The sequence below is a fragment of the Pan troglodytes genome, chromosome 21 (assembly GCF_028858775.2).
Source record: "Pan troglodytes isolate AG18354 chromosome 21, NHGRI_mPanTro3-v2.0_pri, whole genome shotgun sequence".
In the NCBI taxonomy this organism is placed as follows: Eukaryota; Metazoa; Chordata; class Mammalia; order Primates; family Hominidae; genus Pan; species Pan troglodytes.
Genome location: NC_072419.2, coordinates 19813172 through 19834592, shown reverse-complemented (window position 1 = coordinate 19834592; position 21421 = coordinate 19813172). Strand labels below are relative to the sequence as shown.

At 40.6% G+C, this 21421-nt stretch overlaps 2 protein-coding genes across 3 annotated transcripts in view; one reads left to right on the top strand and one right to left on the bottom strand.

Moving 5' to 3' along the window:
• TASP1 (taspase 1) overlaps positions 1-21421 on the top strand; it is a 454798-nt gene that overhangs the window by 323014 nt on the left and 110363 nt on the right. The window contains exons 14-15 of one of the 2 annotated variants that reach the window (XR_008541205.2): positions 1277-1362; positions 13085-13597. The gene's annotated coding sequence lies outside the window, so the exon portion shown is untranslated. Of the gene's footprint in view, positions 1-1276; positions 1363-13084; positions 13598-21421 lie in introns of those variants that run through there. The other variant, XR_010154230.1, reaches the window with a different exon arrangement.
• Positions 16648-21421, bottom strand: part of ISM1 (isthmin 1) — an 80199-nt gene continuing 75425 nt past the window's right edge. The window contains exon 6 of the mRNA XM_016937457.4: positions 16648-18353. Within this exon, the coding sequence (XP_016792946.1) occupies positions 17836-18353 (518 nt within the window). The 3' untranslated portion in view covers positions 16648-17835. The remainder of the gene's footprint in view (positions 18354-21421) is intronic.

Genomic DNA, 21421 nt, shown 5'->3' with positions numbered 1-21421 from the left:
CTAACATGGAATATCTCTCAATTTATTTACTTCTTTGATTTCTCTCATCAGAGATTTGTAGCTTTTTTGTTTTGTTTTGTTTTTTTGGTGTAGATCTCGTATGTATTTTATTAGGTTTATACCTAAGGATTTCAATTTTGAGGTGTTAATGTAAATGGTATTGTGTTTTGAATTTCAAATTCCACTTGTTCATTGTTGGTATACAGCAATGAACATTTGTGTATTAACTTTGTATCCTGCAATGCTGCTATAATTGCTTATTAATTCCAGATTTTTTGTTGATTGTTTTGGATTTTTTACATAGAAAATCATGTCATCCATGAACAGACAGTTTTATTTCTTCCTTTTTTTCCTTCTCAATATATATGCCTTTTATTTCTTTTTCTTGTCTTATTGCATTAGATAGGACTTGTAGTATGATGTTGAAAAGGAATGGTGAGAAGGGATGTTTTTGCTTTGTACCTAATCTTAGTGGGAAAGCTTTGAGTTTCTTACCGCTAAGTATTAACTATGGGGTGTTTTGTAGGTTTTCTTTATCAAGTTGAGGAAGTTCCCACCTATTCCTAGTTTATTGAGAGTTTTTTTTAAAAAAATGAATGGGTGTTAAATTTTGTCAGATGATTTTTCTGCATCTGTTTCTATGATCATGTGATCTTTCTTTTTTAGCAGTCGATATGTTACATTAATTGATTTTCACATGTTGAGCCACGTTTGCATATCTAGGATAAATCCCACTTGGTCATGGGGCATAATTATTTTTGTCCATTACTGGATTTGATTTGCTAATGTTGTGTTGAGGATTTTTGCACTAATATTCATGAGATATATTGGTCAGTACTTTTTTTGTAATAGCTTTGTCTGGTTTTGGTAATAGGATAATGCTGCTCTCATAGGATGAGTTAATAATAATTCCCTCTACTTCTATTTTCTGAAAGATATTGTAGAGAATTGAAATAATTTCTTTTTAAAATGTTTGGTATAATTCAACATTGAACCTACCTGGGCTAGTGCTTTCTGTTTTGGCAGGTTATTAATTATCAATTCAATTTCCTTAATAGATATAGACCTTTTCAGATTGTCTGTTCCTTCTTGTGTGAATTTTGGCAGATTGTGTTTTTCCAGGAATTGATCCATTTCATTTAGGTTATCAACTTGTGGGCATAGAGTTGTTCATGGTATTCCTTTATTATCCTTTTAATATCCATGATATCTGTAGTGATATCCACTCTTTCATTTCTGATATTAGTAATTTGTACCCTTTCTCTTTTATTCACAGTTGGCCAGCGCAGAAGCTTATTGAATTTATTTACCTTTTCAGAGTTTCCCTTTAAGCACTACTTTTGCCTCATCCTACAAATTTTGGTAAGTTGTGTTTTCATTTTCATTTAGTTCAAAGTGTTTAAAAGTTTGTCTTGAGATGTTTTCTTTGACTCATGTGTTATTTAGAAGTATGTTGTGTAATCTGTAAGCTTTTGGGATTTTTCAGCTTTCTGTTATTGTTTTCTAGTTCAATTCCATTGTGGTCTGAGAGTGGACATTGTATGATTTCTATTCTTTTATATTTTTTAAGGTGTATTTTATGGTCCAGTATGTGGTCTGTCCTGGTGAATATTTCATATAAGCTTGAGAAGAAAGTGTATTCTGCTGTTGTTGGATGAAGTAGGCTATAGATGTCCATTATGTCCAGTTGATTAATTGTGTTGTTGAGTTCAACTATGAGGGATGTTGGGGTGTTGAAATCTGTAACTATGATAATGGATTCATCTATGTCTTTTTGCAGTCTATTAGTTTCTTTCTCATGTATTTTGATGTTCTGTTATTAGGCGAATACATATTAAGGATTGTTATGTCTTCTTGGAGACTTGATCCTTTTATCATCATGTAACAACTCGTTTTATCCCTGATAACTTTTGGTCTTAAGTCTACTCTGTTTGAGATAGCTACTGCTACTTTCCTTTGATTAGTGCAAGCATAACATGTTTCTGCATACACTTACCTTTCTACGTGGCCTTATATTTAAAGTGGATTCCTTGTAGACAACATATAGTTGAGTCTTGTTTCCTGATCCACTCTGAGAACCTCTGTTTTTCAATTGGTATATTTAGGTCATTGATGTTCAAAGTGATTATTGATATAGTTACATCAATACTTATCATATTTATTACTATTTTTTATTTGTTGTCCTTGTTGTTTGCTGCTGTTTTTATCTTCCATTCTTTTTCTGCCTTTCGTGGTTTTCACTGAGCATTTTATGTGATTCTATTTTCTCTCCTTTATTAGCATATTACTTATACTTCCTTTTAAACTTTTTTTTAGCAGTTGCTCTAGATTTTGCAATGTACATTTACAACTAATCCAAGTCCACTTTCAAATAACACTGTACCACTTCATGGATAGTGTGAGAACCTTATAGTAATTCTAATTCTTCCATCTCATCCCTTGTATTATTGCTGGAATTCATTTCACTTATACATAAGCATACATGCATATATAAACATATAGATAGATATAGATATGTGCATAATTGAATAAATTATTGCTGTTATTATTTTGAACACACTGTTATCTGTTAGATCAATCAAGAAGGAGAAAAATAACAGACTTTATTTTACCTTCACTATTCCTTTTCTGATTCTCCTCCTTTTTTATGAAGATCTGAGTTTCTGACCTTTATCATTTTCCTTTTCTCTTAAAGAATTTCTTTTAGCATTTCTTGCAAGGCACGTCTACTGGTAACAAATTCCATCCATTTTTGTTTGAGAAAACGTTTATTTCTCCTTTACTTTTGAAGTCTAATTTCACAGGGCACAGGATCTAGGTGTTTTTTTTCTCTCTCTCTCAATACTTTAAATGTTTCACTCCACTCTTTTATTGCTTATGTGGTTTCTGAGGAGAAGGTGGATGTAATTCATATCTTTGCTCCTTTATAGGTAAGGTGTTTTTTCCCTTTGGCTTCTTTTGGCATTTTTTCTTTGTTTTTCTGTAGTTTAAAAATCATATGCCTAGGTGTAGGGGTTTTTCTTTTTGGCATTATCCCACTCATTATTCTCTGAACTTCCTGGATTTATAGTTTTATGTTTGCCATTAATTTGAGGGAAATTCTGTTATTATTATTTCAAATATTTCTTCTGCTCTTTCTTCTCCTTCTTGTATTCCCATTATGTGTATGTTACAATTTTCATAGTTGTCTCTAAGTCTTGACTGTTCTGTTTTGTTTCTTTCAGTCTTTTTTTCTCTTTGCTTTTCAGTTTTGGTGGTTTCTATTGAGAGGTCTTCAAGTTCACAGATTCTTTCTTCAGTCAAGTCCAGTCTGCCAAAAAGCCCATCAAAAGCATCCTTCATTTCTGTTATGTTTTTGATCTTTAGCATCTCATTTTATGTTTCTTTCTTAGAATTTTTTATCTCTCTGCTTACATTGCCCGTTTATTTTTGCATGTTGCCAACTTTATTCATTAGAGCCCTTAGCACCCTAATCCTTGTTGTTTTAAATTCCTGGCCTGACAATTCCAGCATCCCTGCCATATCTGAGTCTGGCTCTGATGGCTTGCTCTGTTTCTTTAAACTGTAGTTTTTGCCTTTTACTATGTCTTATAATTTTTTCTTGATAGCTGGACGTGATATATTGGTAAAAGGAACTGTTTAAAATAGGACTTTAGTGATGTGGTAAGGTGCGTTAAAAGAAGAAATGTAGACAAATTAAATTTAGCAGAGTTTAATTGAGCAAAGAATGATTTGCAAAATCAGGCAGTCTCCCGAACCAGAATAGGCTCAGAGACACTCCAGCAACCCTCCAGCCCTGCTGTGTGGTGGAAGAAAAAGGAAAGTGTTGTACAGAAAATGGAAGTGAGGTGCAGAAACAACCCAATTGACTACGGCTCCGTGTTTACCTTATTTGAACAGGGTTTGAATAGTTGGCTGCCTGTGATTGGCCAAAATTCTGTGATTGACACAAGAGTAAGCTACAGTCTGTTTACACATCCAGTTAGGTTACACTTCACTATTTACAGAGAAACCTTTAGGTTGAACTTAAAATGTGTAAGGAGGCAGCCTTAGGCTAAACTTAACAGGTGCGTGTGGGGGGAAATTGTTAGGATGGAGTGTTAAATTCTGGCTTCTTCCACACTGGAATGGAAGCCAAAGTTCTAATAATCTGCAATTAGTTTTCAGGGGGAGGCTGTAGAAGGGATCTGTGGGCAGACCTGGATGCGGAGTCATTGGTTAAGGTGGTGGGATGGGGCCCAAAGAAGAACTGACTGGTGAAGATCAGGAAAAAATGCCTTTTAGCTCGAGGGGGACCTGCTAGAATTTGGAAGATGTGCAGATGAGGCTCAAATTTTACTTCCTCCACACCCCACCCAGATGCTCCTTTGGTGTAGGTAAGGTGAAGCAGAGGGAACAAAAGAAATCAAAGATACCATTTCCACATTTGAATAAAAAGTGGGGAAAAGAAGAAATGGATTTAGAGTCAGACATACCCAGGTTTAAATACGGATCTACTCTTGTGATCATGGCAAGCCCACTCCCTGAGCTTCAGGGTCCTCATTTGTAAAAATTGTAAAGATGACTAAGTGTGATGATTTCCCAGAGTAGCACAAAGTAGGTGTTTCAGCTGGAGGTGGGAGCCAGGGGCCCCATAGTTTGCTTTCTTATTATGTCTCCTTGGCTCCCTTCAATCCACTGTCATGGCCCCAGAGGCAGGAGAGCAGGAGAGAGTGGAAGGTGTGATTCAGCAGGCTGCGACTCATTAGGGCTGTGAAACTTGTTTGAGGCCTCCTGTCCAGTAAATGCTGAATTTAGAACATGGTTCCGAGTCTAGTGCTCTGTTTATCTCAGACTGTGCATGAGGGAGAGGAAGGGAGAAGTTGCAGGGCGTTGTGCAGGATGTGCCTCTCTGCATCTCTTGGAGGAACCAGCAAGGCTGGTAGGAGTGGCTTCATTACCTGTGAGTGAGTGAGTAAGGATGTCTCACCTACGACATTTCCATATTCAACCCATCACGGCCACATACACTGGCCACACATGCCGACTGTGAACTCACATATGCCGGCTGTGAACTCACATGTGCATGGCTTTGTAGGATCCCATCTAAACTCACAGCATAATTGCATTTTCCCTTTTAGTTTTGCTTACTTTTGGTACTTGGTTTAAAATATATCACATATACAGAAGATAACGTAGCAGTTGTACACTACCCAATACTCAGATTTAACTCGTATTAACACTTTAAGATATATATATGTTCTTTTAAAAAAGTTAATTAATTCTTAATTGACAAATGATTAATTGTCTATATTTATGGTGTACAATGTGATGTTTTGATATGTGTATACATTGTGGGAAAATTAAATTAAGCTAGTTAACATATCAATCACCACATTCCTTTTTTTTGAGAATATTTAAAATAGACTCTCAGCAATTTTCAAGTATGTAATAGATTATTAACTACAGTCATCATGCTGTACAATAAATCTCCAGCACTTGTTTCTCCTAACTGAAACTTTGTACACTTTAACTAACATTTCCCCTTTCCACACCCCTTTACCCCTCCCAAGCCCCTGGTTACTACCATTCTACTCTCTGCTGGTATGAGTTTGATTTTTTTAGATTCCACATATAAGTGAGATCACGCAGAATTTGTCTTTCTGTGCCTGACTTATATCACTAAACATAATGTCCTCCAAGTTCATCCATGTTCTCATAAATGAAAGAATTTCTTCCTTTTTAAAAGCTGACTAGCATCTCATAATGTGAACATAGCACATTTCCCTTACTTGTTTATCTGTATATGAACACTTATGTTGATTTCATATCTCAGCTATTGAGTATAATCATGCAATGAACATGAAGATGCAGATATCTCTTTCACATACTGATTTAATTTTCTTTGGATATATACCCAGGAGTGGGATTGCTAGATTACATGGTAGTTCTATATTTAATTTTTTGAGGAGCTTTCATGCTGTTTCCCATAATGGCTGTAGCAATTTACATTCCCACCAGCAGTGTACAAGAGTTCTCCTTTTCCACATTCTTACAAATATTTTATTATCTATCTATCTATCTATCTATCTATCTATCTATCATCTATCTATATCTATTTTTTTGAGACGGAGTTTCACTCTTGTTGCCCAGGCTGGAGTCCAATGGCATGATCTCGGCTCACTGCAACCTCCACTTCCCGGGTTCAAGTGATTCTCCCACCTCAGCCTCCAGAGTAGCTGGGATTACAGGCACCCGCCACCATGCCCAGCTAATTTTTGTATTTTCAGTAGAGATGGGGTTTCACCATGATGGCCAGGTTGGTCTCAAACTCCTGACCTCAGGTGATCCATTCGCCTCAGCCTCCCAAAGTGCTGGGATTACAGGCGTGAGCCACCGTGCCTGGCCTCTTTATATTTTTTGATAAACATCTTCCTTACAGGTATGAAGTAATATCCCATTGTAGTTTTAATTTGCATTTTCCTGCTGGTTAGTGACATTGAGCAACTTTACATATATCCGTTGGCCTTCTGTATGTCTTCTTTTGAGAAATGTCTATTCAGGTCCTTTGCTCACTTTTTAATCAAGTTGTTTTCTTGCTGTTAAGTTGTTTGAGTTTTTTATGTATTTCGGATTAACCCCATATCAGATGTACGGTTTGCAAGTATTTTCTCTCAGCCCATAATTTTTCTCTTTACTCTGTTGATTGCTTCCTTAGCTGTGCAGAACCTTTTTCCTTTGATGCAAACCCGTTTGCCTATTTTTGCTTTTGTTGCCTACATATTTGGGCAGGAGACAAATCTCTGCTAAGACCACTGTCAATACATTTTTTTTTCCTGTTTCCTTCCAGTTGTTTTACAGTTTTAGGTATTATATTTAAGTCTTTAATCCATTTTGAGTTGACTGTTATATGTGGGGTGAGATAAGAGTCCAATTTCATTCTTCTGCAGGTGGATATCCAGTTTTCTCAGCACCATTTATTGAAGAGAGAGACCACCCTTTCCCCATTGTGTGTTCTTGCAAATGTGTCAAAGATCAGTTGACCACAAATTTGTAGATTTACTTTGGAGCTCTCTATTCTGCTCCATTGATTTATATGTTAGTATCATGTTGTTTTGATTACTACACCTTTGTAGTATATTTTGACATATAGTGTTATACTTCCAGCTTTGTTCCTTTTGCTCAAGATTGCTTTGGCTATTTAGTATTTTTTGTGCTTCCATATGAATTTTAGAATTGTTTTTTATGTTTCTATGAAAAATATCATCAGAATTTTGTTAGGGATTGCATCGAATTTGTAGATTGCTTTGGGTAATATGGACATTTTTGTGATATAAATTCTTCCAATCCGTAAACACAGAGGATTTTTTCATGTGTTTATTTTTTATTCAGTTTCTTTCATTGATGTTTTATACTTTTCAGTGTACAGATCTTTCACCCATTTGGTTAAATGTATTCATCCTTAGTTTTTTTGATGCTGTTGTAAATGAGAATGTTTTCTTGATTTCTTTTTTGGATAGTTTTTTGCTTATAGAAACATTGCTGATTTTTTTATGTTAATTTTGTATCCTATGACTTTACTGAATTTGTTTATTAATTCTATCAGCTTTTTGGTGGAGCCTTTAGGATTTTCTGAATATAAGATAATACCATCTGCAAACAGAGATAAATTCACTTCCTGTCTTCTGATTTAGATGCCTTTTATTTCTTTTTCTTGCCTACTTGTTCTGGCTAAGATTTCCAGAACTGTGCTGAATATAAGCAGTAAGAGTGAGCATGCTTGTCTTGTTCCTGATCTTGGAGGAAAAGCTTTTCACTGATGGTTAAAAGCTTTAATGAACTTTTCACTGATGAGTATGATGTTAGCTGTGGGCTTGTGCTATATGGTCTTGATTGTGTTGAGGTGCATTTCTTCTACACCTAATTCGTTGAGAGTTTTTATTATGAAATAATATTCAATTTTGTCAAATACTCTCTTCATCTCTTGAGATGAGCATAAAATGTTTTGTCCTTTGTTCTGTTAGGCTTTTTTTTTTTTTTAAAGAAATAAAATGTTACCTCTAAAGTTTCCCCTCCTCCACCCACTCACTGTCATTCATCTCAGAGGTAATTATTGTTTTGAAGTTGGTGCTTAGTCTTCCCATGCATAGTTTAGTATTTTTATTATGTATGTTGGTGTCCAGATATAATGTAGCCTTGCATTGTGAGTTTTAAATTATTAAAATTGTATACTACTTTTATATACTATCTTAGTCAGTTCAGGCTGATACAACAAACTACCATAGACTGAGTGGCCTATAAACAACAGAAATGTATTTCTCACATTTCTGGAGGCTGGAAGTCTGAGATCAAGGTGCTAGCATGGCCAGATTTTGCTGAGAGTCCTCTTCTGGTTTATAGACTGCTGACCTCTCATTTTGTGCTTACATGGTGGAAAGAGGGCAAGAGAGCTCTCTCGGGGTCCCTTTTGTAAGGATGCTAATCTCATTCATGTGGGTTCCACCCTCATGACCTAATAACCTCCCATAAGCTGCACCTCCGAATATCATAACTTTGGGGGTTAGGATTTCAACATTTAAATTTTGGGGGAACACAAATGTTCTGTACCTAACATGCATCCATCTGCAATTTTCTTTTTCAGACAATATAGACACATTTTTGACAATACGAATAGTCTAGATCATTTAACAGCTGGATTGTATTTTCTATTATGAACTTAACATGGTTGATTTGTCCGTTCCTCTGTTGGTGGACAATTTAAACTGTTTCCACTTTTTGACAATACAAAAACAGGCCCTCAGGAGTGAAACTGATGCATCCAGCTATGTGGCAGATTCAACTTACTAGATATAGGCAAAGTACTGTTCAATTCATAACACCATAAGCGGTGATGGTAAGAGTTTCTGTTTCCTCATCGCCTTGCCAAGACTTGGAATCATTGGGTTTATTTTCCTAAATAATAATGTATAAATTCTGGCTCACTAGTTATTACTGCCATAATTAATCACACCCTCATTTGGTCCCATGGTACCATTTACATTGTATTACAAGCATCTGAGTTACATCAGATTCACATTGTGTTACAGACACCCCCACTGGGCCATTCATTCATTGATGATGGATTCCTGTCTATTCCTTTTTGTGTCCCCAGCACGCAGCACAGTGAATGGGGCTCAGTATGCACGTATTGAGTTAAACATCAATAATTAAGAGATCACAGAGTGGAGTAGTCAGGAAAGACAGTGAAGGGGGTGAAATTGAGATTGGCTAAAGAATGGGAACTTTCAAACACTCCTAAACAGAGTGTCCACCAGGACAACCACTTTGGAAAACTACTGGGCAGTATCAACTAAAGCTGTGCATGCCCTATGACCTTCTAATTCCACTCCCCATGGAAATGTGTGAATACGCACACCCAAAAGCACACCCTGGACTGTCCATAGCAGCACTCTTTGTGAAAGCCCCAATCTAGAAACAATCCAAATGTTCCTCCATGGTAGAACTGTTAAATAAAATTGTGATATATTCACACATTGGAAATGTGATAAGCATGAATGACCTTTAGCTGCAAGCAGCGATATGGAAGAATTTCACAATCCAATGTTGAGCAAAATATGCCAGACCTCACAGAGCGGGTGCTGTACGATTCCATTTACCCGAAGGTCAAAATCAGACAAAACTAATCTGGTGTAAAATTCATGATACTGATTATTCTTGGTGGGGAGTGAGTGCCCGCTACTGGACGGGGGCATGGGAGTGCTGGTTTGGCCTTATTTATTTTGTGTTGTGGTAAAATTTACATACAAAGAAATTCAGTTTTTAAAAGGTGTACACTTCAGTGAGTTTTGACAATCAAACCACACAATATATAGAACATTTCTGTAGCCCCAGAGAGCTCCTTCATGAGCCTTATATTCTGTTTTTTCTTGGTGTTGGTATGGATGTTGGTGACATGGGTGTATTCACTTTGGAAAATTCATTGAGCCGTGAACTTATGATACGTGTGTGCTTTTCTGAATGTATGTTCTACTTCCATAAAATGTTCCAAAAGTATTTTGAAAAAGACTGGCCCAAAGGATGGCCAATTGGCTATAAGAGGGTCAAATGTGTGGCCGAGGGGATGGGAGGAGAGCTGTGGGGAGGTTGACTGGAATGGTGCTGTGTAGACATAGTGAAGAGTGGAACAGAAAGTGAGTTTGATGTTAAGCTTCAGCTTTCTACATTTGCTGCTGGTGAGTAGTGTGAACAAGCCTTTATCTTTCTGGCACTGGATCAACTGCTTTTGTTCTTTCTCTCTCCCTCCAATATCCTGTAATAGCAGGAGGGAGCCCTCAAGAGGGATTCAAATGTGGTCTTTTTCCTGAAACACAGAGCAGGTGGCCTTGGGCTCCACTCTCTAGGATCCCCAGGTGAGGATCCTGACATGTTCTTGACAGGAAATTCTGTCCTCTATAGCCACCAGCATGGAACACCTCGTTCTTTCTTGACCAGAGTCCCCATCCCTTGGCTCTGAGACTTCAAACTTTTAGGAATCCCTTCCTGGTCTTTGCTGGGTCCTGACAGCTCTAAGGGAGGATTTTTGAAGGTTCTTTGGGAAAAGTCAAGTCAGTGGTATGAGTCTCTCTTGTCTTCCCTTTGCAAAGACCTCCCTTTACTTATGTTGATAACACAGGGAGTGAGTGACTTTAGAGGCCCCTTAGAGAATTTTGTCCTGGAAGTCTTTGTTTTATTTTCTTTGCTTTTTTTTTTTTTGTCCTTTCTCCTTCTCCATTTGCTGAGCTCTCCAAAGGTGAAAACAGACAAACAAACAAACAAAAAACACCACCAAAATCTGGTAGAGAGGGAAATAAAGAAGGGTATAACTAGACAAAGCAAAACCGCATGTCTAATGGTGTAAAAATTTAAAGTGGTGCTTGTTAAAATTTGCTAACATTCCCTTTTACTAAAGAACTAAAAGTGTACTTCATTTAGACTGTTCTCTTCCATGGCAAATAAACCTGATTTAGCTATGACCTTTGTGAAAAATAAACTAAACGACATGGAAAAAAATTCCTTTTTCTTTTTTAAAAGTCAGGCTTGAAATTTTTATATCCTTTGAGTCATATTCTTGAAGGAATTGGCTGATTAATTCAAGAAATGTTACTTTCCCAATTCAAATATGACATTTTGAAAATCATCCATGAATTACATGCCTCAAGAATGAAAGGCTTTTCTGTGCCATTTAAAAGGTTTTTTTCATTTTGAGGGCAATCGTGAATATCTATAAGGGCACATTTATTACTCCCAGAACAGATAGAAAATTAGCAAAGTCATAAAATTCTTACCCAGCTTTGCTATTGCAGCTGTGTCTCAATCCAGTGCCCCACTCATTCCCCTGCCACTAAAATGGTTGAGGATGGTGTTATTTTTGCCATTACAGGCAAGGCACTGGTCTTTTTAGCTTGGTTTTTTAAATCTCTATGCAGAAATTAAAAAGAAAAAAGGTATACATTTAAACTTTGTTCTTTTGGTGGGATTCAACAAAGAATTGCTTGTCTCATAAATTCGTTCCTTAAAAATCTTACCTTCTGATCCTGGAATATGTCCCTCTCCTTCTACTCTCATATGGTAAACCAATACTAAGCCTCAGAAAAACAACTGGCTGTAAACTTTCTGCCTTAATTTACACTACTGTATGCAGGACCTGTAGACATGGATGTATGTTTCTGTATATACCCACCCAGTAATTACTGAGGCAAGCCTTTAATTTGTCCGACATTGTGCAGGCATAATGGGACGACCCACACATTTTTCCATTGGAAATTGTAAATGAATGACAAACAGAGAACTCCGCCCTAATCCCCGCCCCACAACACTTCCTGGGAAGCTTATTCATAACTCTTTGTGTGTCGGGATGGAATTGACACTCACAGGGGTTTTGATCACTATTGCTCACTTGATTTGAGCAGTCCCACTCCAAGTGTGGTTCTCAGAGTAGTACGGGTCTGTAGTCAGCAAGGAAATTAATTCTAAAATTATGGAAAAGTACTTAAAAATGTTAGAGGCATTTGGCAGATTAATTTTCTGTCTGTTGAATCTAATAATAAAAATTAAGGGTTTTTTTTTTTTTTTTTTTTTTAACAACTCAACGGTATTAAAATCTAGTAGAGTTCCTGTCTCTGGCCAGAATGAGATTGACTCTTCTTTGGTAGATTTATCACCCATAGCAAAACCATCTTCAGATGTGCACAATGAAATAAGTGCTATTCAAATAATACTATGTTATTATCAAATATTAAATATCAAATATTAACAATAATATTTGAATAGCACTTAATAAGTATTTAAGCGTGAAGTGATGTCTTGGTTTGGGGTCCCCTGGAAGCACACTCTGAGAGATGGAGCTGAGCAAGCTGCTTATTTGGTAGAAGATTCCAGCAAGTACTAGTAGGGAAGTGGGGAAGAGAGATGAGGAAGGCAAGGAAGCTAATAAAGTGTGTGTTTTCAAGTAGGTGACTGCTATAGGCAACTGGAACTCAATCCCACTGGGAGCTCGTGGACTGGTATAAAACACACTTCACAATGCCCCCACTCGAGGGGTGAGGGAGTTGGGGTATTCATTGACCAATGAGTGGAGTCTTATGGGTTTACTGATTCCCCCAAGATCACCAAACAGTTGACTGACAGGCACTCAGTCTGTTGACTCCCAGCACTTCCAGTCTTCTGTGCAAGCTCAGTGGGCTCCACGATGATGGAAAAAGCCATCAGGCAAAGACATGTGGGAGCTGCTGCTTGAAAGTTGGGCTGGTTTGGACAGATATGGAAAGTGCTGAGGGGATGCTTGGGATAGCAAAAGCACTGGACAACAGGTAGTTTGGACAGGTGGACTTACCCTAATTTATAGACATGGAAAATGGGGTCCAGCTTAGCACTATAGTACAATGTGGAAGACAGTGGGGGAGTGAGAAGGACCTCTCCCCGTGACCACCCACTTTGGGTCCACCCAGAGCCTCTTCTGCTGCCTTTCTTTCCTGTCTTGTGGAATGGGTAGTTGGCAGAGACTGACTGGGTGCTCATGCAGCCCATCTCTGCTTCCTGGACCCCTCATCTGGACTTCATTTCCCAGTCTCCCTTGCAGAAGGATGTGTCATGTAGCAGAGCTGAGGAGAGTGACTGGAAGCGATGGACAGTACTTCACTGCTGAACCTACAAAAAACTTTACAAGTTTTCTCCCTGCTTTCTACCTTTTGAACAGACTGGGATTGAGATGACCCCAGGGCATCCTAGAAAGTCATGCCTTGATGGTGACAGAGCCACAAGATGGAAGGAGTCTGGGCCCCTGGGTTGTCACTTAGAGGTGGGCCACTTGGCTAGAAACATATTCTTTAGAGTTTTTTTGGGTTAAGCCACTGTGATTTTGAGGATTATTTGTTACAATAACCAGCATCACCTTAAATAATGTAACACCATACATGTGTGATCAAAAACTTGACTTTGTATCACTTACCATAATCTCAGATTCTGCACTTATTTACTTATCCACTATCTCCCCTCCAAGAGGAGGGACTTTGATTTGTACACCGCTGTATCCCTGGTATGTGGCGTATGTATATGCTCAATAAATATTTGGCAAATGACTAAATGCCAATGTATTAACTTGTCTGACAACTCCCAGCAGGCAAGTGAGAGAGTCAGGATTGAAGTCCAGGCCCACTGAACCCTCAAACTCTTAAGCCCTCTGCACATTGCCTGACTATGCATGCCAGGTGCAGTGCTGGAACCTGGGCATGTAGGAAGGTTAGGTGCCTGTTATGTTGCCCCTGAGCTCTACCTAACAGGCAGCAGTTAGCACAGGGCTTATGTGTGGTGGGAAAAGCAGACCCGTCTTTGTTCTCACCCATGGATCAGGCTATCTTTTAGAAATGTTGAGCTTTGTGACTTACCCAACCTGAGCAAGGGCTCAGCTATAGAACCACAAAATCCTTTTATGGACTATGAGATAACTGAGCAAAATACGTAGAGATAAAGCCAGATCCTCTTTGAACAATCTAAGCAAAGGCAGTGAGTCACAGAAAAGCATGGATCCAGCAGACCTTGGGATGAGTTAGGAGGAGAGGAGAGCACAGGCGTTAGGTTTAAGAGCCCGGGCTTTGGTGATCAGACACTGCTGGCTTCAAGGAGCTCTGTCATTTACCAAGTGGTCTGACCTTGAACAAGTTAGCTAACCTTGTTGGGCTTCTTTTCCTTATCTATAAACTGGATGTAATAATGCCGGTCTCCTGTGGTAAAGTGATTAACACAGAGACACAAAGTGTGGGCTCAGAAGATGGTGGCTTGTATAGTAGCTGTTCTTTAATCCCCGGCGTTAAGAAAGAGAACTCTACCCTTTTGGCCACTAAGATATAAAGACTGAGGTGCTTGGGAGACTATAATCATGGCGGTTACATGAACTGGGTCTGAAGAGAAAGCTATAGGCTGCCCTGGCCTCTCCTTTACCCTTCCCATGTGCAGCCACTAGAGGGCCATGGGCATCTCTGTTTACCACTGTTGTGTTCAGATGTGGCACCCAGGATGCCCACTGAATTACTAGAGCTCTCTTTCCAGGGGAAGGCAAAAGAGCAGTGCACTCAAAGAGAAAAATTTGAGCAGCTACTGAGGGGTCACATTTACAAGGACTGCAACGAGACTGCAGATAATCCTTAGAATTCCACAGAATTTTCTGTGGAAGTGGCCCTGCTCATTCCTTGCTCTGCTGCAGGCAAAGCTGGCCCTTGAGCAGATGATCTACTGCCCACTGAGTGAACTGCCTGGGGTTGCCCTGGCACCAGCTTGGGGCCCTGTGTTGAATGAGATAAGGGTCTCCTAGTCTTATTAGACAACCTAGGCAGTGAGGTCTTGATTTCTGAAGATCACTCATTGGCCCACTAAAGCATTGGGACTGAAAATTAGCTCATCCTAATAGAGGTGGATTATAGTTCAGCAAATTTCCAGAGGTTTGGAACCATCTGATGATGCATGGGAGACCAGGGTGTTCTCAGTAGGCAGAGTCCTGGAGCCTTCCCCTCCAATTTACCCCACCTTCCAACTCTCAGTTCATTAGGTCAGCAAGGTCTGATATTAAAAGGCAAATAGCTCATGGAAAGCATGGCTCACATTAGTCATTTTCACCGTAGTAAGAAAGCTCTCTGTTCTCTTTGAGATTTCACTCTAAATCCTTAACAAAAATACCTTAGACATGGCTCCATAACTTGCCACTCTTGTTCCTCTGCTCATCACCTTAAACTCCCGGTTTTCAGAAAACACCAAGTACTTACCTATTTCTTTGCTTTTCTCCATACTATTTTCTTATTACAAATACACCCACTTCCCCTTGCTCTTTTATGCTTTATAAAATCCCACTCCTTCATTAGAACCAACAGATACTTCCCTGATTTCTGCCTCTATTTCTTCATAGTACTTTGTGCTTGCGCTTAACAAACACATCAGAGGGTTTTGTCCTATACATTTTTGTCTCTCCTGATCATCCAGTTGAGCTGTTCATGTGACTAATCTCCAGCCTCTGCTCGAATACCTGTCCTGACAGGATACTCACCACCTCAAAGGCAATGCATTCCATTGCCAGCCAATTCTCTTTGCAAAAAAAATTTCCTCATTATTATAAACCAAATCTATTTGCCTGATACACGGACCCATTGATTCTCTTCCTACTAGTTCAGTTCATCTGTAGCAAAAAATTGCTTCAGATGTGAATAAGTCTTCTCATTCCATGATTAGACATAGATCTTAAATATAAATATTCTGAGAGTGGGCAATACCTTCTAAGGTGTAAATAATTCATTTTAAGGTGTAAATGGCCGGGCATGGTGTTTCATGCTTGTAATCCCAGTGCTTTGGGAGGCCAAGGCAGGCAGACCACTTGAGGCCAGGAGTTCAAGACCAGCCTGGCTAACATGGTGAAACCTTATCTCTCCTAAAAATACAAGAGTTAGCCAGGCGTGGTGGCACATGCCTGTAATCCCAGCTACTCGGGAGGCAGAGGCACGAGAATCGCTTGAACTCAGGAGGCGGAAGTTGTGGTGAGTCAAGATCACGTCACTGCACTCCAGCTTGGGGGACAGAGTGAGACTGTCTCAAAAAAAAAAAGTGTAAATGACTGGTAAAAAGTTTTCCATAAGAATAGAATTGTGTCAGGATAACTTAAGGGTGGGGTTAGGAATGCCAAAGATACCAGGAATATAAGGACTTCAAAAATGTGCTACAGTAGAGAGAATACTAGGCTAGGAAATGAAAGATGGGTCCAATGTCTTTATGTTTTCTGAGCTTTGATTTTCTCATCGGGAAAAGGAATACTTTTCATGATGAGTAGTTCTACTTATAATTGTAATTGCAGAATTTTCTGTGGAAGTGGCCCTGCTCATCTGGGCTGTCTTAAGCCTTTGCTCTGGTTTGGCTTCCTTAGGTCTGGGCGGGCAAAAAGTCACACATGTGTCAATAGGCCTCAGCCTCCGGGGGGTTGGGTAGACGATTTTGGTGCCAAGGATGCCATGACTTACACCACCCACAATCATGTCAGTCAATGAATGAGCCTTTTATTCCCACCTGGGTTGAAATTTTCTTTCCCCTGCCTTGAAGTCTTGCTTCACACGGGCTATTTATGGCATTTGTATCATAAATGAAGGATGCAGGTAACACCTTTTATTATGATTTTATTATATACTCTCTTTTACTAGAATTTTGCAAAGTAAAATATTGAATAAGAACCAACTTTATTTTTCCTAAGTTCTACCCCATAGGACCAGGTCATATTAACAATTGCTTGATGCACAATAATCCGTGACTCAATAAATACTTTACAAAAATAATGCAGTTTTTTTTTGTTTTCTTAAAACATAAAAAATTAAGATTCCCCAGATTGACCCTCCCCCCCTTTTATATTTATTTATTGGGGATATATTGGTAGATGAAAAAATTGTTAAAATAGTATTAAAATAGGTGAAATGCGGTCCATTATCTTTTTCCCATTTGTTTTGTTGTTTTCCTTTGGAAAAGTGCTACTTCTTGTTTTTACGTCTGAACTTGGCTGCAGTCTTCTGAACCTGCTAGGACATGAGCAGAAATTCTACTGTTTTGGGGCCGTTTAGCAGAATGATAGCATTATGATAATATTGATCTTTTATTTTAAAGCCTATTTAAAACCAGTCCTCAGCTTTGTCCCTAAAATATCGTATTCCCTACCCAGTCTGAAGAAGAGACTTTTGGAATCTGAGACTCCAGCAAGGTGCCTCATGACCAAATAACATTTGGTTTAAGGTGGGCGTTTACATGTTTTGATATATTTCCATTGCATTATTTTTAAAGAAATAAATTCCAAAATTCCCTTTCTCTTCCACTTCCCTAAGTCTCTTTCTTTCTGATCTCTCACAGACGTGATTAGTTTCACCACAACTCCAGAGAAAAGGTTACGCTTAAGTCACATTTGTATTAAATAAGTTATATATAAAAACTGCTTATAACGTTTACAACCTCAGTCTCTTTCCCCCTTTGCCTCTCTTTGAAACTCTGGATCCGGGTGTGAATTGAGTCGCACCCACTGTGGCTTCCAGGTTCTTCTTCTGGCTTCCAAGTTGTCCCCATCCTTCTGCCCACATCGCTCCCCAGGGCACTTTCAAGGAGCTCTGCAGATGGCGAGGACGGCTTCACAAGGCAGTCCCCTGGGCGTGGCACACGCCCCTAGCGTAATGTATGAGAAATACTCATGTGGTATATACAAATATACACGACCGCAGCTAAGAAGGTCTCGGCGCCAGTCGGCACGTCAGTGCAGCACGTGTGTGCTCCAGAACCAGAGGCAGCGTCCTCCACCTCATCCCAGTCTCTTTAATACTCCCTGGCCTCTTGGAACTGCTTGATGTAGTCCTCGTCCGAGGGGCTCTCTGTGCACTTCTGTCCGTTGTTGGGAGGCCGGGCCTCGTTATACCTGCTCCAGTCACCCTTGCAGATAATCCAGGGCAGGACGTCCACCTTGTAGTGGAGCTCCGCGGAGAACTCGGTGCTGATGAGGTTGGGCGTGCCCGCCCCCTTGCCCCTGGTGATGAGCTGCATGTTGTCGCCGTAGCAGCAGTGCTGTGCCGCCAGCGTGGTGCTCTCCAGGGACAGCATGGAGCGGATGCAGTAGCGGGCAGTGGGCTTGTAGATCTCCAGCTTCTCCTTGGGCCCGCTGGCGTCCTTCCAGCGGAAGTCCTTGCGCTTGATGCGGTCGAAGATGTCGGCCGTGCTGTAGGCCACCTCAGTGGGGTAGGAGCAGGGGCAGCTGGGCAGGTCATTCATCACCTTGTGCATGTACTTCTTTAAGAACTCGCTTTTGCAGCTCATCCAGCGCTCACAGCTGTCTGTGTCTGGAAAAGGCCAAAGAGAAACCCTCTCACCGCATGTACAACCGGCCCACAGGAGGTGCTTCAAGGAGCATGTGACACCAGGCTGCTCCTGAGGGCCCGCAGGAGGACACTAAAGTCAACAACTCCCTAAAGTCAACAACTCCTGTCCTAGAGCCAGACACCCCTGCAGCCCCCTGGAACCATCAGAGGTGGATGGCCGTTCTCACTTCCCTTGAACTTGGGAACTTCATTATTCACAAGACTTCCTCCAAATGCCCCACTTTATATTATGAAATTTTCAGACACACAGAAAAGTAGAGAATATTCTTATACAATGACTACCCATATTTCATCACCTGGATTTAACTATTATTATATTTGTTTTATCTTTTAAAAAATGTTGTGGAAATATATAATGTTACCCCTAAATTTTAGTAAGCATCTACAAAAAAGAGGATATTTTCCTAGATAACTGTGATCCGATTATCACTCCTAACAAACTTAAGAATTCAGAATTATTTGAATCTCCCCTCTAAATAAGTGATGAGGCCAGGCACGGTGGCATATGCCTGTAATCCCAGCACTTTGGGAGGCTGAGGTGGGCGGATCATCTTAAAACACTGAGGTCAGGAGTTTAAGACCAGCCTGGCCAACAAGGTGAAACCCTGTCTCTACTAAAAATACACAATATTAGCCAGGTGTTGTGGCATGTGCCTGTAATCCCAGCTACTCAGGAGGCTGAGGCAGGAGAATCGCTTGAACCTGGGAGGCAGAGGTTGCAGTGAGCTGAGATTGCACCACTGCACTCCAGCCTGAGCAACACAGCAAGACTCTGTCTCAATAAACAAATAAATAAATCAATAATAAAAATAAAAAATAAAAATGTAAAGAAATAAGTGATGATGTGATGGAAAAGGCCCCAAAGGAAGATTTATAGGACTCAGTTTTGATTTTGCCACATATGGACTGGTTCCCCCAGCCTCTTAACCTTAGGCATGTAACTATCGCTGTCTGCAAATTCACATGGCAAGGTGCCTCAAAGAGGAAGGAACCCGGGGCACTTACTTTTAGGGAGCTTAAGATTTGGGTCACAGGCCAGTGACCTGTAGGCCTGGGTCAAAATCTACCTCCAGAAGGGTTGTGTTTGGTTCTTTCAGTATTAAAAATAATTGATTAGTTGCCAATATTTAAGAATTAGGTTATTCCAATTATAAATGTGGATTCCTGGCTTTATTTGAAAAACCAAAAGATCGAACTACGCTGATCTTGCATTCTCCCATGGGAACAACTGATCCTGTGAACAGGTGAATGGTGACCCCTCCATGGACAGGGCCGAAGGTCCCCAGCTCAGCACAGCTCCTACTTGATCCTTTCATTTATGGGTGATCTCTTGGTCCCTCAGTCATCTGAGTCCAGGACTTCAGGTTTAGTGAGTCTCAGGTTTAGTGAATGTCTTAGTTTGGGTTACCCCAGACCCTGAGACAAAAAGATTCCAGTGAAAATGATTTTTTGGGAAGTGGTTTCAGGAAACAGAGGCAGGGGAGCAGGGGAATTAGAGAAGGGAGAGCAGCTAATACAGGGTGTGGAGCAAACAAGTAACCACTGTAAGGAACTGGTAACTCCCACTGGGATCTGGGAAACCGCATAGAGAACATGCCTCAGCATTTTCCTATCTGAGACAATGTTAAACTTTACCCAAGCCCTGTGATCCTGGAAAACAGTGAAGGTTAGGAGTCCCCCAGCCCTTCTGCATTCTGGAAAACAGCTTACTGCAAAGAACGCCCTTTCCCCATAGGACTTAGAAAAGACTCACAGAGGTCTGCTTTGTTCACCTGTGACAAGGCCAGAAGCACAAATTCCCTTTCTTTGCCTCAAAAACTGCTTGTCCTCACTGATTGATCAGGACAAAATGCATCTTTTTTTTGGCGGGGGGCGAGGCAGTGAGTGGATGGAGTCTCACTATGTCACCCAGGCTAGAATGCAGTGGCATGATCTCAGCTCACTGCAACCTCTGCTGCCCGAGTTCAAGCAATTCTCCTGCCTCAGTCTCCCGAGTAGCTGGGAATACTGGCACCTGCCACTGTGCCCGGCTAATTTTTGTATTTTTAGTAGAGATGGGGTTTCACCACGTTGGCCAGGTTGGTCTTGAACTCCTGACCTCAAGATCCACCCACCTCGGACTCCCAAAGTGCTGGGATTACAGGTGTGAGCCACCACGCCTGGCTGACAAAATGCATCTTAACCAAACTTTGATTAAGCTTCTCTCCTTCACCCAGGTCTCTGGACTTTGGCCCACCCTCAGCCTAAACCAGCACAGCCCCTCCTTAAGGGTCCCTTTTGGAAAGAGACTGGCTTCAGGGTAGAGCATTCTCCAATCTACTATCTGATCATGCCACCCTTTCATCTCACTTTCCCTTATTTACTTCTCTATAAAAGGAAACCCTCCTTGCCTAACCTTGAGATGCTTGCAGATCTTATGGTCACAGCGTTCATCCCATTGCAATAATAGGGAGATAACATCCCTTGCCTCCCTGCAATAATCCTTTGAATAAAGCCTCTCCTTACTGAGTCCGGATTTGTTTTTATTGATGGGGATCTGAGTTTTTATCCACCGGCTCCCATTCATCACTGACAGGGGACTGGTCCTGGATTTCCAGCTAGGAATGCCCTGTGCATTCATGCGCAGCTGGGCTCGGGTCCAGAGAAAGACCTCAGGCAAAGGCACAGAGGGGTTGCCAGTTGGAGGTGCAGGGACATGCTGTGGGTGGAGGAAATGTGGGCTGGTCACCAACAGCCCAGTGAGTGGGTGGGTCATCTGCCCCAGTGAGCTGCGGTGGGTAAGATGAGGCATATCTAAGGAAGCCAACTGTGGTGGAATGTGGGGTGCATTAAGGGAGGCAAAGGCAAAAAGCCCCAGGGGTGTCCAAAAATGCAAGGTCATTTCTAGCAGGGGAAGTCAGGGTTGCTTCAAGGAGCATGTGACACCAGGTTGCTCCTGAGCCATGTCAGGGCCGTGTGACAGCCACAAGTGTCCTGCTCAGAGCTCCTACAAGGGAACCTGCTGTGGGTGCTTTGCTGACCAGCAGCCT